This window comes from Colletotrichum abscissum, assembly GCF_030869225.1.
Source record: "Colletotrichum abscissum strain IMI 504890 chromosome Unknown Scaffold_23.1, whole genome shotgun sequence".
Classification (NCBI taxonomy): Eukaryota; Fungi; Ascomycota; class Sordariomycetes; order Glomerellales; family Glomerellaceae; genus Colletotrichum; species Colletotrichum abscissum.
Genome location: NW_026850132.1, coordinates 418,788 through 431,371, shown reverse-complemented (window position 1 = coordinate 431,371; position 12,584 = coordinate 418,788). Strand labels below are relative to the sequence as shown.

Genomic DNA, 12,584 nt, shown 5'->3' with positions numbered 1-12,584 from the left:
GGTATCAGGCCAAAGTTTAACCCCCTTGTCAGGTATCTTCGCCCATGCTTCTCGCGATTACATCAGTAGCATTACTTTCGAGATTCTTGTGCACGTCGAACAAAAATTTGGCCATTGAGAGTCACTGCTTTGCCCTGGTCAGATCCACACTACCTGGTAGGGAGTTTAAACATACCCCTAAGGACCAAGTAAGCTCCAAAACCCAGGTCAACTCGTGACCCATATCCCGACCCGACGCAACTCCACCGCAACACGAGACTGGGAATCCTTGCGTTCTCGCCCTTGGACTGATTCTGACATCACGAGAGTAATAGTGTGGCTTTGTACTGTTTTGCCTTGATCTGATGATTGGATCGTAGTTTGCCCGTCCGGATGTCGAAGCCGGGGGAGAGTTTCTACTCTCCTATGATGTGTCCCTAAAAGCTATGATGCTCGTTTTGAGCAGTTTTTCTCCCACAAGCTTTAAACAGAATCTCCACCAATCTCTTGGTCTCCTGGGGTAGGTGAGGGTCCTTAACAAGGGTGACAAGGGTGGTATACTGATCTTCTGCGGATACCGTTTTCCATGAGGCCCTTGCGCCCGTGATCTCATGCTCCTTCCCCTCTCCGTGCAAGTGGCTCGAGGGGAAAGGCTCTCGTAGAGCACAGTCTCGTCCCGTAACTCTTCAACTGGCTTATCGTCTGTACAAATGTCGTAAAAGTATTGACGCAATGCGAGCTGCTCGGGTTTTTAGCACCGCACAATTGTTTGTATATAGCCTTTGGACATTAAGTCCAAATTGTAGTTGAAAGAGGCTAATATGCAAATTGCCAAAGTAATAGAGTGCGTTTTGCCCGCCGTAGAAGAATGAGTGCTTAATGCACTGCATCTGTATTACTCATTCGAAGCCCTCAGTCTATCTCTACCTATGAGATTGGTCTTGTCAGTTGCATAATCAAGCAAAAGCGCTCCCATCGGTTCCGCTCATGTATCTCACAACCCTCATCGCCGACATGGACCACCAACAGGAATTTGAAAACCTCCAAGCAAAGTAGAAAATCTCCCTTGCATCCCATCGTCGGCATGGTTCGACGATGCCGCCGTTCCGCCGTCCCTTCTTGCTCGATTCATCGGCGATGGTTCGTCGGCGCTGAGACTTTTTCTCTTGCTCACTTTCCGATTTCCCTCCCTTTTCCCTCTCACCTATTCACATCATGGTGATTTTGGTCATGTCGGTACAGACCTTCACAGAGTCGGCGGTGGCGAAGAAATAAAAAAGCCCCATATCTCGGACATGGCAAAGTCGAAGGGCACGTTGCCGCCAAGGGGTAGATCGCGATCTTTCGTCTCAAGTTTTCTCGTCAATTCCTCGTGGGGTTTCACGACCTCGAGGCTCCCACCTTCGTGAGCTGTCACATACGCAGAGATCATTTGCGAAGCATACTAAAGCAATCGCGAACAGAACTGTGACCTTGGCGGACATCCTCCATCTCCGGCACCTGACATTCACCGTTATACCTGGGTAGTTCGCCGACGTCTCAGCAGATCTTCTTCCCGAGTTGGCCTTGACATGTCCAGCTCACAGGAACACTACGATAGATGTCACCCGCCTGTCCTCTCGCAAGTACCTTCAGCGTAGAGCGAGCTTACGGTAGCATGTCCGACCCATTCGGCTGTTCAAACACCATTATCAGCACCATCACCTCACCCAAAACATTGGCAACACAAAGCCAAGACTCGGGTGAATAGGAACTTCCAAAATCTCTCCGTTCCATCTCGTCCTTCTCGTCCTCCCTATCTCCCCTCCTCCCTAAGAACCAAGTGCTGAAGAAACACACTTTCTTTTCTCACACCATCGCTGGTTAGTGACACCTTCGCTCTTGGCTGTCATTTCATGCACTTTTGCAAGAGAGATGAGTGTTCACTATGGTAAGGAAAGTTTCGCGTTTCTACGCGAATCTCTCGGCTCCGAAAGGTAATCCAAAGAAGGAGGGCAAAATCTTCGCAGCCTATTAGAACTGACGCAAGAAGATTGTACTATTCCTTGGTCTTCTCGCTCGGACGGGGTCACGTCGAAATTCAGATTGCCGCCCTTCTGTAGATTCCTTGCTACGCCAATACTCTCGACTTGGACCCAAACGCGTGAGGAGCCTTCCGTAGCTCGTCCAGGGGGCAGCAGTGAAGAGGCTCATCGCCTTACTCCTCGAATGAGGCGTTCATCCCCAATTTGAGCAACCCTAGCTTTCTCACATTGCAATCGTCAAGAATATCTCCTTTGATATAGTATGTGAGTTGGGGACCACTGGTCTGCATGGAGCTTCTGCATCCTGCATCATCGAGTTGAATGCGCCCTCGAAAAGGATCCCACTCGGGCGAGACTCAAGCGCCTTCCGAGATTGCGAGAACACCTTGATTCACGAAACTGATCACTCATCTACGCGAACCTCACAGCTTGACGCTCACGGATCAGATTGGGATTGAAGATAAGCCGGTGGCAAAGCGGCGAACAGGTCTCCATCTCAAGGTCGCATGCAGCAGTCGCGTCGAAAGGGCAGCTGACATCATACTTGATCACCAAGCACATCATAAGCCGTACCTGCCCCGAACCTCAAAATTCTGCTCCTGATTCTGGAAAAGATTCAACCGTCGTCAGTGTGATTCACTCTGTCCTCTACCGACTCAGCGTTCCTTGGCACATTCTCCCGACTTCTCAGAACGCGGAGAAAGAGTTCAGCATTCACTACATCGCTACGAGAACGAGTGGCTCGGCATAAAACATTTCTCGCGCTCCCATCACCACCTCACCTACGTGTAGCTTTCATCCGTTTCCGCCTTTCCCTCCAGTCAGCATGTGTCATCAAATCCCGCCATGGACAAAAGCTTCTTCACCCTTGGAGAGAGCTCCGACCTACGTAAGAAACGCAACACTTTTTTTTCCTTTCCCACAAAGGCAAGGACAAGGAACCAAGTATGGAACTCCCGGACTCCCGGTCCAACCGCACGGGCATCTGTGACATACCCCAGGTGAAGCTTAAAACCACATTGTTCAGCACACCGTAATATACCGAATGGAATTCGTGCCGTAACGGATTGTGACGTCCCTCGTGCTGTGTATCTACTTTGGGCAATAGCTCGCCGGACGGAACTTGTGCCGGTGAAGAATGCACGCTGCTGAGACGGAATATGACGGCTGCGAATATTCACCAAAGCCTCTCATGATACGAACTCCATTTTGCTTTACACTAGATAACCTAGTTCCTGCATTCGACCGTCAGTCTGACGACTGAGCACGTGACCAGTCACGAGCAAAATAGACTGCAAAGGCGAAAGTAGTCATTAGCATGGATGATGAACCTACTATCAAGGTACGTCCGGACATACTTTTTTCCAAAGACCACCCCATAACGACATCACAGCGCGGCAGGCAGAGTCACTTGAGAAACAGATGAAAATGTGATAACGTGGCTTATGCAGCCTGGTATTCCTTGTGTTCGTAGCTCGTGAGTCTATCCTTTTGGTCCTCGTATGGATCGTCCTGGAGCCCGTTTCCCCGTTTTATGAAAAATTCCGCAAACACCATTGTCGGGTATACCCAGAGAGCCAAACCCGACCCGAAATATCATCCAGAGGAGAAAGTATTCAGCGAGTGACTACCCCTGAATGTGAAAAGCGAAAGTCCCGAAAAAGAGAAAATGGTTAACTGTATGTACAGCAGAAGAAAAAGAGAAAGTGTTTGTTCACTTTCAGAGTGGCCCGCCCGAAAATCCCGGTGAACCAAAAATACACATTTGCTATCCCTAGTAATTGTGTGCCAGAATCGAAGAAGTCAACCGTTACTGCTTCAAGCAGCTTAGGCGGCGGCAGCGTAAGTCTGGCCGAGGGCGCTGAGGCCAGAGCCGGAGTTGAGAACGCCGTCGGAAGCCATGAAGTAAGAGTAGCGGTCGAGGTACGACAGGCTGTCAAGCTTGGGGACGTTGGTAGAGACGAAGCTGGAGATCTCATCGGTGGTACCGAAGGGAGCGAACTCGGTCAACCAGACGGGCTTGTTGCCGCAGGCCTCGTGGACGGCCTGAAGGTGGCTGAAGAGGGTGTCGGCAGCGCTGGAGGGAGAGTACCAGTGGGTGACGCAGAAGTCGTAAGTGCAGCCGGCGGTGTCACAGGCAGAGACCCAAGCCTTGAGCCAGTCGAGACCCTGGCCAGCAATGTTGCTGTTGGTGATGGCAGGGGCTCCGATCTGGATCTTCTTGCCGTCGGTGGTGGCGTAGGGGTTCATGTACTTGACGTGCTGGGTAGCAGCATCGGCGGCGCCAAGGTTGCACTGAGAAGGCATATCGCACTCGTTGAAGCTCAGAATGTGAGTAGAGCCCTTGCTGATGGAGGCTTTAACGTTCTCGGCCCAGCGGGCGGTGTGGGTGTCGATGGGACCCCAGAGCATGGGAACGAAGTTGACACCCGTGGCAGTGATGCCGTTGTCAGCAGAGTCCCAGTTGTAAGCCCAGCCGCAGTTGGTGCAGGCGCCAGTGAAGAAGGCGTTGACCTTGGTGGGATCATTGTAAGCAACACCACGCTTTCCGACGGTGGAGCTGGAGCTGACGACGGCGGAAGCAGTGGCCTTGGCGGAAGAAGTAGAAGGCACAGCAGCAACAGCAACGGCAGCCTCAGAGAAGGCCTCGGCGACAGGAGCCTGGGAAGACGACTTGGGAGCAACCGACTTGATGAGAGTGGTGCTGGGGGTGGCGTAGATCGGGGTGGGAGTGGGAGTAGGGATCACGACAATCGAGGTAGAAGTCGTGGTGGGAGTGTACTGGGCCTCGGGGGCCGCAGGCTGAGGAGTAGGAGTGGGAGTGGCAGCAGGGACCGACTCATCACCGGTGACAGTGACGGTGACCCATTCGGTGACTATGTCATACTTCAGCTCGCGCTTGTCCTGGTGAAGGTGGCGATGAGCGTTGAAAGCCATGGCCTGCTCGATGAGGGCGAGGGAGGCAGCGCCGACGGAAAGAGCCTTCTTGGTGTACATCTTGGCTGATTTCGAGGGATGTTGTACTTGTGTGGGGGATTGGTGAGATTTGTGATTTTCGAGGAAGGTGCTTATGAGAAAAGCTGTTGATGATTTCTTTCTCGACGAGGTTGACGAGGCGTGAAGTACCGGCCTTGGAAGGAGGGTGGAAAAATCACTGGATACACAGAAGGAGTGATGATGTGTTGCTGTTTGTTCGGTCTGTCAAAGACACGAAAAATGAAAGTGGTGTGCGGTTGTTGTTGGTGAATTGGGTTGACAACGAACTGCTTTTGTACGCAAAGGTCGAGGCTGGCGACCGTTGGTGAAGGAATGTGTTGTTGACTGAAGAAGGGACAGGCAAGCCGGTTGGTGTGAGGAAGGGGAAACAACAAGAAGGGAGAGTGTGGGGGAGGAAGGGAGTTTAAGAAGGCAAGTGACTGGGTGCTGGGGAGGAAACAAATTCAGGCAGGGACGAGGGAAGGAAACAATGGGAAGGTGAGGTCGACTGGGAGGAAGGAGCGTGGGAAACGATCGGTTGTGGGCAGGTAGGAGGCACATCAGATGCAGGTGCAGTTGGGATGCGGGAAGCAGGTGCGGACTGTGGATCCCGGCCCATCGGGGCTGCAGAGACACAGGTACCTACCTACGCCAGCAAAAGACACCACCCATGGAGGATGGCAACCCAAAGACCCAGAGGTACGACTCTGACTGGAGCCAACGGGGCTGATTTTCGATTCACCACGAGGAAGGAGGGAGGAGGTACGAACTGTCGTGGTGACCCCTTCCTCCGTACCTGCCTATCCGCGCGCACTAGGAGAAGCAGGGGGCAAGCGGGCCGGATGTATCGCGCTTTCCGGGAAGGGATGTGGTGCGGTAGTGGTCGCTCCTGCCAGTTACAACCGTGGCAGGTGGAGCGTGCCCTTGTTAGGACAGTCGTCTTCCTGAAGGAGTTACGTACCTCCCTGACTTGCGGCCCTTTTTGGTAGTTGCTGTTCATGTCGGGTCGCTGTCGTGGTTGGCAGCTATCCGCAAGATACCCCGTACCTACACATTTCAGTGGCTTCTCTTTGCTGGACTTGCATGAAAACCCGTCTACATACGTGGTTACACTCATGTGATCGATATCTATGTGAACAGTAACAGGTGGATTTGAAAGTGGGAACTGCCGCCCCCCGGGCAGTTCATCAGAGCTTTTTGTCCCATTGCTTCGTCCCATTGCTTCGTCCGATTTCTTGCTCAGATTTTGTTTTCTATGGGGGGATCAGCGACTCACAGGCCATGCTTTTTTCTGCAGATCCCGGCCAATTTGTGGTTCCTGCTTGCCCCCCCCCCCCCCCCCCCCCGGGCGCGGTTTTTTTTGGTTTTTTTTCCCTTTTTTCTTCCCCCTTTTTTCTCCCCTTTTTTTTTCCCATTTTTTTTTTTTTGGGGGGGGCAGCGACCCTCACGGCCTGCTTTTTTTTTCGGATCCCCCGCAAATTTTTGTTTTCCCTTTCCCCCCCCCCCCCCCCCCCCCGTGTGGTCTAGACACTCTGGATCTTCCTAGACTGAACTGACTCTTTGGCAGACGGGAGAGGCACTCAGCACAACCGGGATGGTGTGCTGGCGTTGCGTCCTGATGACAGATGATTACCCAGGACTTCCTCGACTCTTCAACCTCGATCCCCTCCAAAGAAAAAAAAAAGCTGCCCGGAGCGGAGAAGCCAAAGAACTGCCGTGGTGAATCGTGGGCTGGCAGCATCAGAGACATCCACAGTGACATAAGACACATTCCAAGCAGGTCAGTCACCACAATTCAACTCAATGCCATTGTTCAATTGCCAAGGATCTGTGTTCCAGAGCCAACGGTCCATTTCCTTCTTCCAGCTATTTGGGCTCTATTCCTTAATTAATGGAGTCTCGGTTTCACTGGCTCCTGGCTCTCCAACTCTAGGGCAATGGTAAATTGACCAGATCCAGCTTCGATAGCTAGTCGAATGGTGCCAAACGAGGGAGAAACGGACAGTCACATCTGGATTGTTTTGGGTTGTCGCCCACTCACACCTCAGCGACGGACTAGCGCTCGCCTATGGACTTTTCGCCCTTCCACTACTGATGCTGGCCTGGCTGGCCCTTTTTTTTTTTTTCTTCTTCTTCTTTTTCTCTTTTGGCCTTCTTGGCCAGCTTCCCAGTAACAACAAGCAGCGAAGAGCCAAGAAGAGGGGGAGGGAAAGGTTTGCTGCTTGGAACTTGGAAGAAGTGGCCCATGGGAGAGCCAACGGCTGAGCGGCGAATGGACCAAGAAGCGCCATTTTCACCCCTGGCTTATGCAGGAACGGGGGGCAAATGCTGCAGGAACCGGCACCACGGCGCAACCTTGGAAACACCGGGCGCCAAGGATACGTCGCTCGATACGACCTCGTCTCGTATCTTTTGAGTGCCATCGCGGCTAAAAGATACCTCACCACAAGAGTCCCCTTCCTTGCTTATCCCCTCAACCGCCGGGCCCCCTTCTCCATCCGACCCAGTTGTGCCAGTCAGCGGCTGCAAGAAGTTGATGCACGCACTGGCTGGCGAGGAAGGCACAGGTGGCAGCCGATGGTAGGTGAGAATCAGAACGTCGTTTTGTTCCTGCCATCACTTGCTTACAAGCACACAAGTTACGGAGTACATCTGTCACCATTGAGTTTAGCACTTTAGGCTCGACTGGCTAGCCGCGTTGCTGAGTGCAACATGAAAGCCTTGACGTTTCGCTCGGGGTCAGTGGTTGAGTGCCTTATCTGTACCTCCGTCAACATCTTAGTCGCTCTGCTATTGATGAAAGTCTCTTGCTGCAGAAAAATCCCTCTCTTTTCGCCTCCAACACCAAGTCACTATTCTCCAATATCGTCATTATTGCCTTGGCCCCCGCTCCCTCTCCTCCCTCGGTCGACCTCCATAGACCATGGCTCTCTCATGGCAAAAGCCCTGCGCCTGCCATCACCAGGGAGACGTCCAAAATTATCAATGTCAACTAGAGCAAGACTGTCGCCGGACATTGCCGCTCGGGAAAGCCCCTTCGTCGTCTCGCCTGCCCTTGCGTGGCCCTCAGTGAGAAGCCTCGGAGCCAACGAGTCACCTTCCCTGGGGAGGGGGGGGTCTTCTTTGACGCCTGCGCGGCGCTGACCACGCCCCCAGTACTGACGAGGCCCTCAGGCCGAATAGTCCTAGTTGGCATGGCGAATGGCTTCAGTGGGCAGGGCGGACCCTACAACGACTTTGCGTGTCCCATCCCGCAGCGCCCAGTATGTATCAGACGAACAAAGGATGACAACGGTCGACTTGGGATGGCAGCCCCGCGCTTGGGGCAACCCGAAGGACTGATGCCATTGTCATGGGTGAATAGGCCTAATCCAAGCCGACTACTCCGTATTCATGTGAGCACGATAAGACCCGCGCTTTTGACCCGTTTCACCACTTTGGGCTGGCCCCACGGTGTCGTTGTCTTGACCCTTTTGCGTCTTTTCCTCTTTACGGCTAGCCGGTTACGTGGACCCAGATGGATCGCCAGGGAAAATCGACCGCGCACCAAGTCCAGACTCTCAGCGCGGGAGATGGAGTCGCCTCGGGGGATTCCACGACTGTTCGACAGCGTCAGACCCGGGAGGGCCAGCAATCCGGGCAAGCCAGACCCCAAGGCGCCGGCTGTGAAACCCTAAGCGAAATGAGCTTCCGCCGCCACGGGGCACACGTCCAGCGAATCCCATCCATCAGAGCACCATTTCACTCCAACACGACGCCCATTTTGGCACTTTACTTCCACATGTTTGGCCCTTTTCTGACAGCCGCCCACATTCCTCGCCCAGTCTGTCCCGTTACTTCCCTGCCGCCCTGACAAAGAGCCGATGAGGCCAGCGGCCAGTCCTCCGGATCATCCAAAGCTTGTTAGTCGAGAGCAGGATTTCGTCCTCTTCCAGCCCAGGGCAAGACGTGCCGGGATGCGACAGCCAGGGCTACACTGCGCCACGCCGAAGCTAAAGCCTCGGAATGTCACCGGCTCCATGACCCGGGACTGCCATGCCGGCCGCTGTCCTCCATCAGGGCAGTAAATACCGTTCTGGACGCTCAGATCATTCGGACTCACTGGCAGTCTGCCAGGCTCACTGCCTTTTCAGAGGCTGAAGCCGACTTCCATAGCACGCGACTCAGAGCCCCGGCCCGCGCAAGGTCCGACAATATCAGGACACGAGGCTTTGCTCCTAAATAGTACGATTCATCACGACGTACGTAATCATTTCGGCACTGCCAGCCGTCTAGTTCTGCTCCTTTGAGTGTTGTCAACCCCGCCCGAGATCGTTACGCAGTAAACGTCGGATAGTTGCACCCACGATCCGAACAGTCGACCTCGAGGGTCGCCCAGTGAGCGAACGCATTGCTTTCATCCGATGTCAATCTTTATTAAGGTTGAACTGTCTCATGCGCGACGGCAAGCGCAAAGAGGACCCGCAAGGACTTATGTTTCCATAAGTCTCACTTTATGGTTACTCTAGCTTCCTCATACGGGAGTCTGGCGCGTTTCTTCCCGACATATGTCTTACGGTCTTACCTGCAGGTTGCATGCTGCAAGCCACTCCAGCTTCCTTACATCAGCTCTAGGTGACTCTACTGTTTTCGTTTCGTCCAGGATTGGTTCATTCCTGTTCATATGCTTGTCCTCCCACATGTAACGGTGTTGGCTCAGCTGCAGTCGTTGACATCTATTCAAGTCTGCTCCTGCAGGATTACATGCAAATAATCCCGTCAATAAGTCGGACACACTCATCCATCGATTGAGGTCAGCTCAAGGACGGCGGCGTGTCTATCCGCAATTAGGTTTGCTTGCGACATCGAAACAGTCCCTAAGTGTTCCCCAACGACTCAACCGACAGCCATGAGGGTTTAGAGGTTGACTCCAAGGAGACTAGGCATGTCACGTAACCGAATGATCATTTGCTTCCATTGGCAGACATCCTGTCAAGTGAACTATACTGGCTTCTTGTTCAATGTGACAAGGCCTTGCCGATGCACCAACAAGAAACGCGTGCCCGAGAAGCATTTCTATAGGCAAGAATTGGACGCTACCCAGCTCCTTGGCATCAATGTTCAATAGGCGCCTCTCGGCATTGGCACTCGACAGATGGTTTCGGTTTTGAATCCTCAATGAAGTTGCCGAGATTGAAGACCGAGTTTGTTGTCTCCTGTCTAATGTCTCCTCATTTTCATCGGTGGTGCAGCCAAATGGATTAAACGATCGAGTGCAAGATTGCTCGCAATCTCTATACTTTGTTTGAGACACTCCCATCTTGGAGGTAAGGTAGAGCACGGCAACTTATTCCGATGTGAGACGTAGAGGAGAGCGGGCGCTTCGTCTCACCCCACCCCGGCAGCCGTCCGTTCGGAAGAGGCCCAGTTTTCGGCATCACCAACTTCATCGGCGGCGCGGCGAACTGAGGCTGCACTCAACCATTCTTCACATCAAAGCCCAGACGCTGTCGTTCAGTGAACGGGGAGAGATTTTGGTAATGTCCTCAGACAGCCTTGTCAAGCACAGCCTCCGAAATGCAAACATCAGTTGCGATTGCCGGTGATCGGCAGCCAATGGCATCTAGCAACGCTTGATCTAAGACTTGTGGCGGCCTATCGATCGCCCGACGCCCTGTCACGATGACAATCTTTGGTGCTGCCACACGTGACGTGGCTGCCTTGGCACCAGCTTTAGCTGAAAGCGACGTCAATTACTGCAGGTTGACCGTTGAAGCTATTCATCAAAACTAAACCGTTCAAACCGTCTATAGTCAAACTCGCACACTGGCTTTTAGGCCTTCAAGCACTCAAGCAGCCAAGTTTGCTTCATCATGGACACCGCTCCTTCATCACTTCCTCTCATCGCAGCCGCCCCAAGCTTTAGTGATTTTGACTATGGGGCCTTCTTCCAAGGTGAAGACATGTTGCTCGGAGATGAGAATACGTATTTGAGCGAGACTCTTTCCGAGTCACCCACGAACAGGGCCTCCGCTTCAGGGCCAAGCGGAGAAGGTTCGTCTCGCCACAGTCCCGCTCAGAAGCAGCGACTTGAGAGACGAGGGCATACCAAAAGTCGCAGAGGGTGCTTCAACTGCAAGAGAAGGCGAATTAAGGTGAGCCGGCATTCCCATCAATTTCCACTCTCTCGCAAACTGACGTTGTATATAAAAGTGCCAAGAGACGCAACCATCATGTGGGCATTGTAACAAAATGGGCTTGAAGTGCGAGTATCCCAATGCTCCAACGATTGTGCACCAAGTATGTCAGTTTCAACATTTGTAATCCATGTGCATTGTCTAATGTAGTGTACCCAGCCGCATCATCAAGTGCCGCTGTTCAGTTTGCAAGATATGCGGTTCTTCCAACACTTTATGCTACAATGCTACCCTCACCACCCGATAGGTAACGAAAACATCTGGACCCATGAGGTTCCATGCTTGTCCCAAACCGTGAGCTCTACGAACTGAATTGATGAGAGACCCTACTAAACCCGTACAGAACGAATTTCTCATGCACGCAATTCTCGGGATGGCAGCCTGCGACCTCATGAACGCGGACCCGAGCCTCCTGGCATTCGCCATGGCGCACCGCATCAAGGCCATAAGAGCCATCAAAAAGTCCCTCGCCGAGCTGCCGAAGCAAAAGGGCACGACGCCGGAGCACGCCAACGCCCTGGTCGCGACGTGCTTCGCGCTCACGTTCCAGTCCGTGACGTTTGAGGACGGCATGACCGAGTACATGACTTTCATCCGCGGCATCTTGATCATCGGCACGCAGATGTACATCAAGGGCATCAAGCCCATCTTTGTGAACTTGATGGGGCAGGACTCGAGCGCGGTGCTGGAGCCCAAGATGGTGGATCTGCCGCTGATTCGGACCGAGTGGGCGGACGGTGCTGTCGAGGCGGTTGGTGGGTTGAGGGGTCTCTGTCGGGATGGGGTGGAGGTTGAGTATTTTGAGCTTCTTTTGGATATGGCGACGAAGCTGCATACTTCGTCTTGGAAGGGTACGTTATTCTCCCTAAAATATGGAATCCCTGGCCTGTCCTCCCTTCATTATACTATAAGTGAACCACTAACAACCGACTTGCTCAAACAGCGTATCAGACACTTTCGAAGCACTACGGCTGGTGGATCCAGCTTCCACACGAAAAGTTCCAACGCGTCATCGACATGACCTCGCAGACGATGGTCCTCTTGGCCAGCCACTGGATCGCGCTGAAGCAGATCATGGCCACGGTGACCAACGCCGAGCACGAATGTCGCGAGAAGGCGCCGCCAAAGGAGAGTGCGGTGGATCTGGGCATCATTCGGTGGCTCGGGTACCTAAATCGGCAGATCGACGATGAGCATTTGGTGTATAATCGGTGGCCTTTATGGGTAGAGGAGCAGCTTAAGCAGGACCTGACCTTTTTTGGGAAAAAGTTTTGAGGAAAGTTTTGCTGGCGGAGGTTCATGTGATACTGTCTTCACCACATCTTTATTCATTCTGAAACATTTCCGATCTATTGAGAGCTGTCAAGACTTGGACAATCTGTTGTCAAAATTGCAAATGAAAATGACTAGTATTGTTTGACAGATGACG

The 12,584-nt window shown here is 52.9% G+C and overlaps 2 protein-coding genes across 2 annotated transcripts; one reads left to right on the top strand and one right to left on the bottom strand.

The window, feature by feature from the left end:
* Window positions 1-3,830: 3,830 nt before the first annotated feature.
* On the bottom strand, window positions 3,831-5,000 carry CABS01_09579 (uncharacterized protein; the record flags this gene model as incomplete). The annotated part of the gene is made up of 1 exon (XM_060542936.1): window positions 3,831-5,000. One exon carries the CDS (start codon window positions 4,998-5,000, stop codon window positions 3,831-3,833), a length of 1,170 nt encoding a protein of 389 aa, XP_060400152.1.
* A 5,831-nt stretch (window positions 5,001-10,831) lies between these two features.
* Window positions 10,832-12,430, top strand: CABS01_09578 (C6 zinc finger protein; the record flags this gene model as incomplete). The annotated part of the gene is made up of 4 exons (XM_060542935.1): window positions 10,832-11,113; window positions 11,306-11,449; window positions 11,499-12,006; window positions 12,099-12,430. The coding sequence occupies 4 exons, from the start codon at window positions 10,832-10,834 to the stop codon at window positions 12,428-12,430; spliced, it is 1,266 nt and encodes a 421-aa protein (XP_060400151.1).
* Window positions 12,431-12,584: the final 154 nt, after the last annotated feature.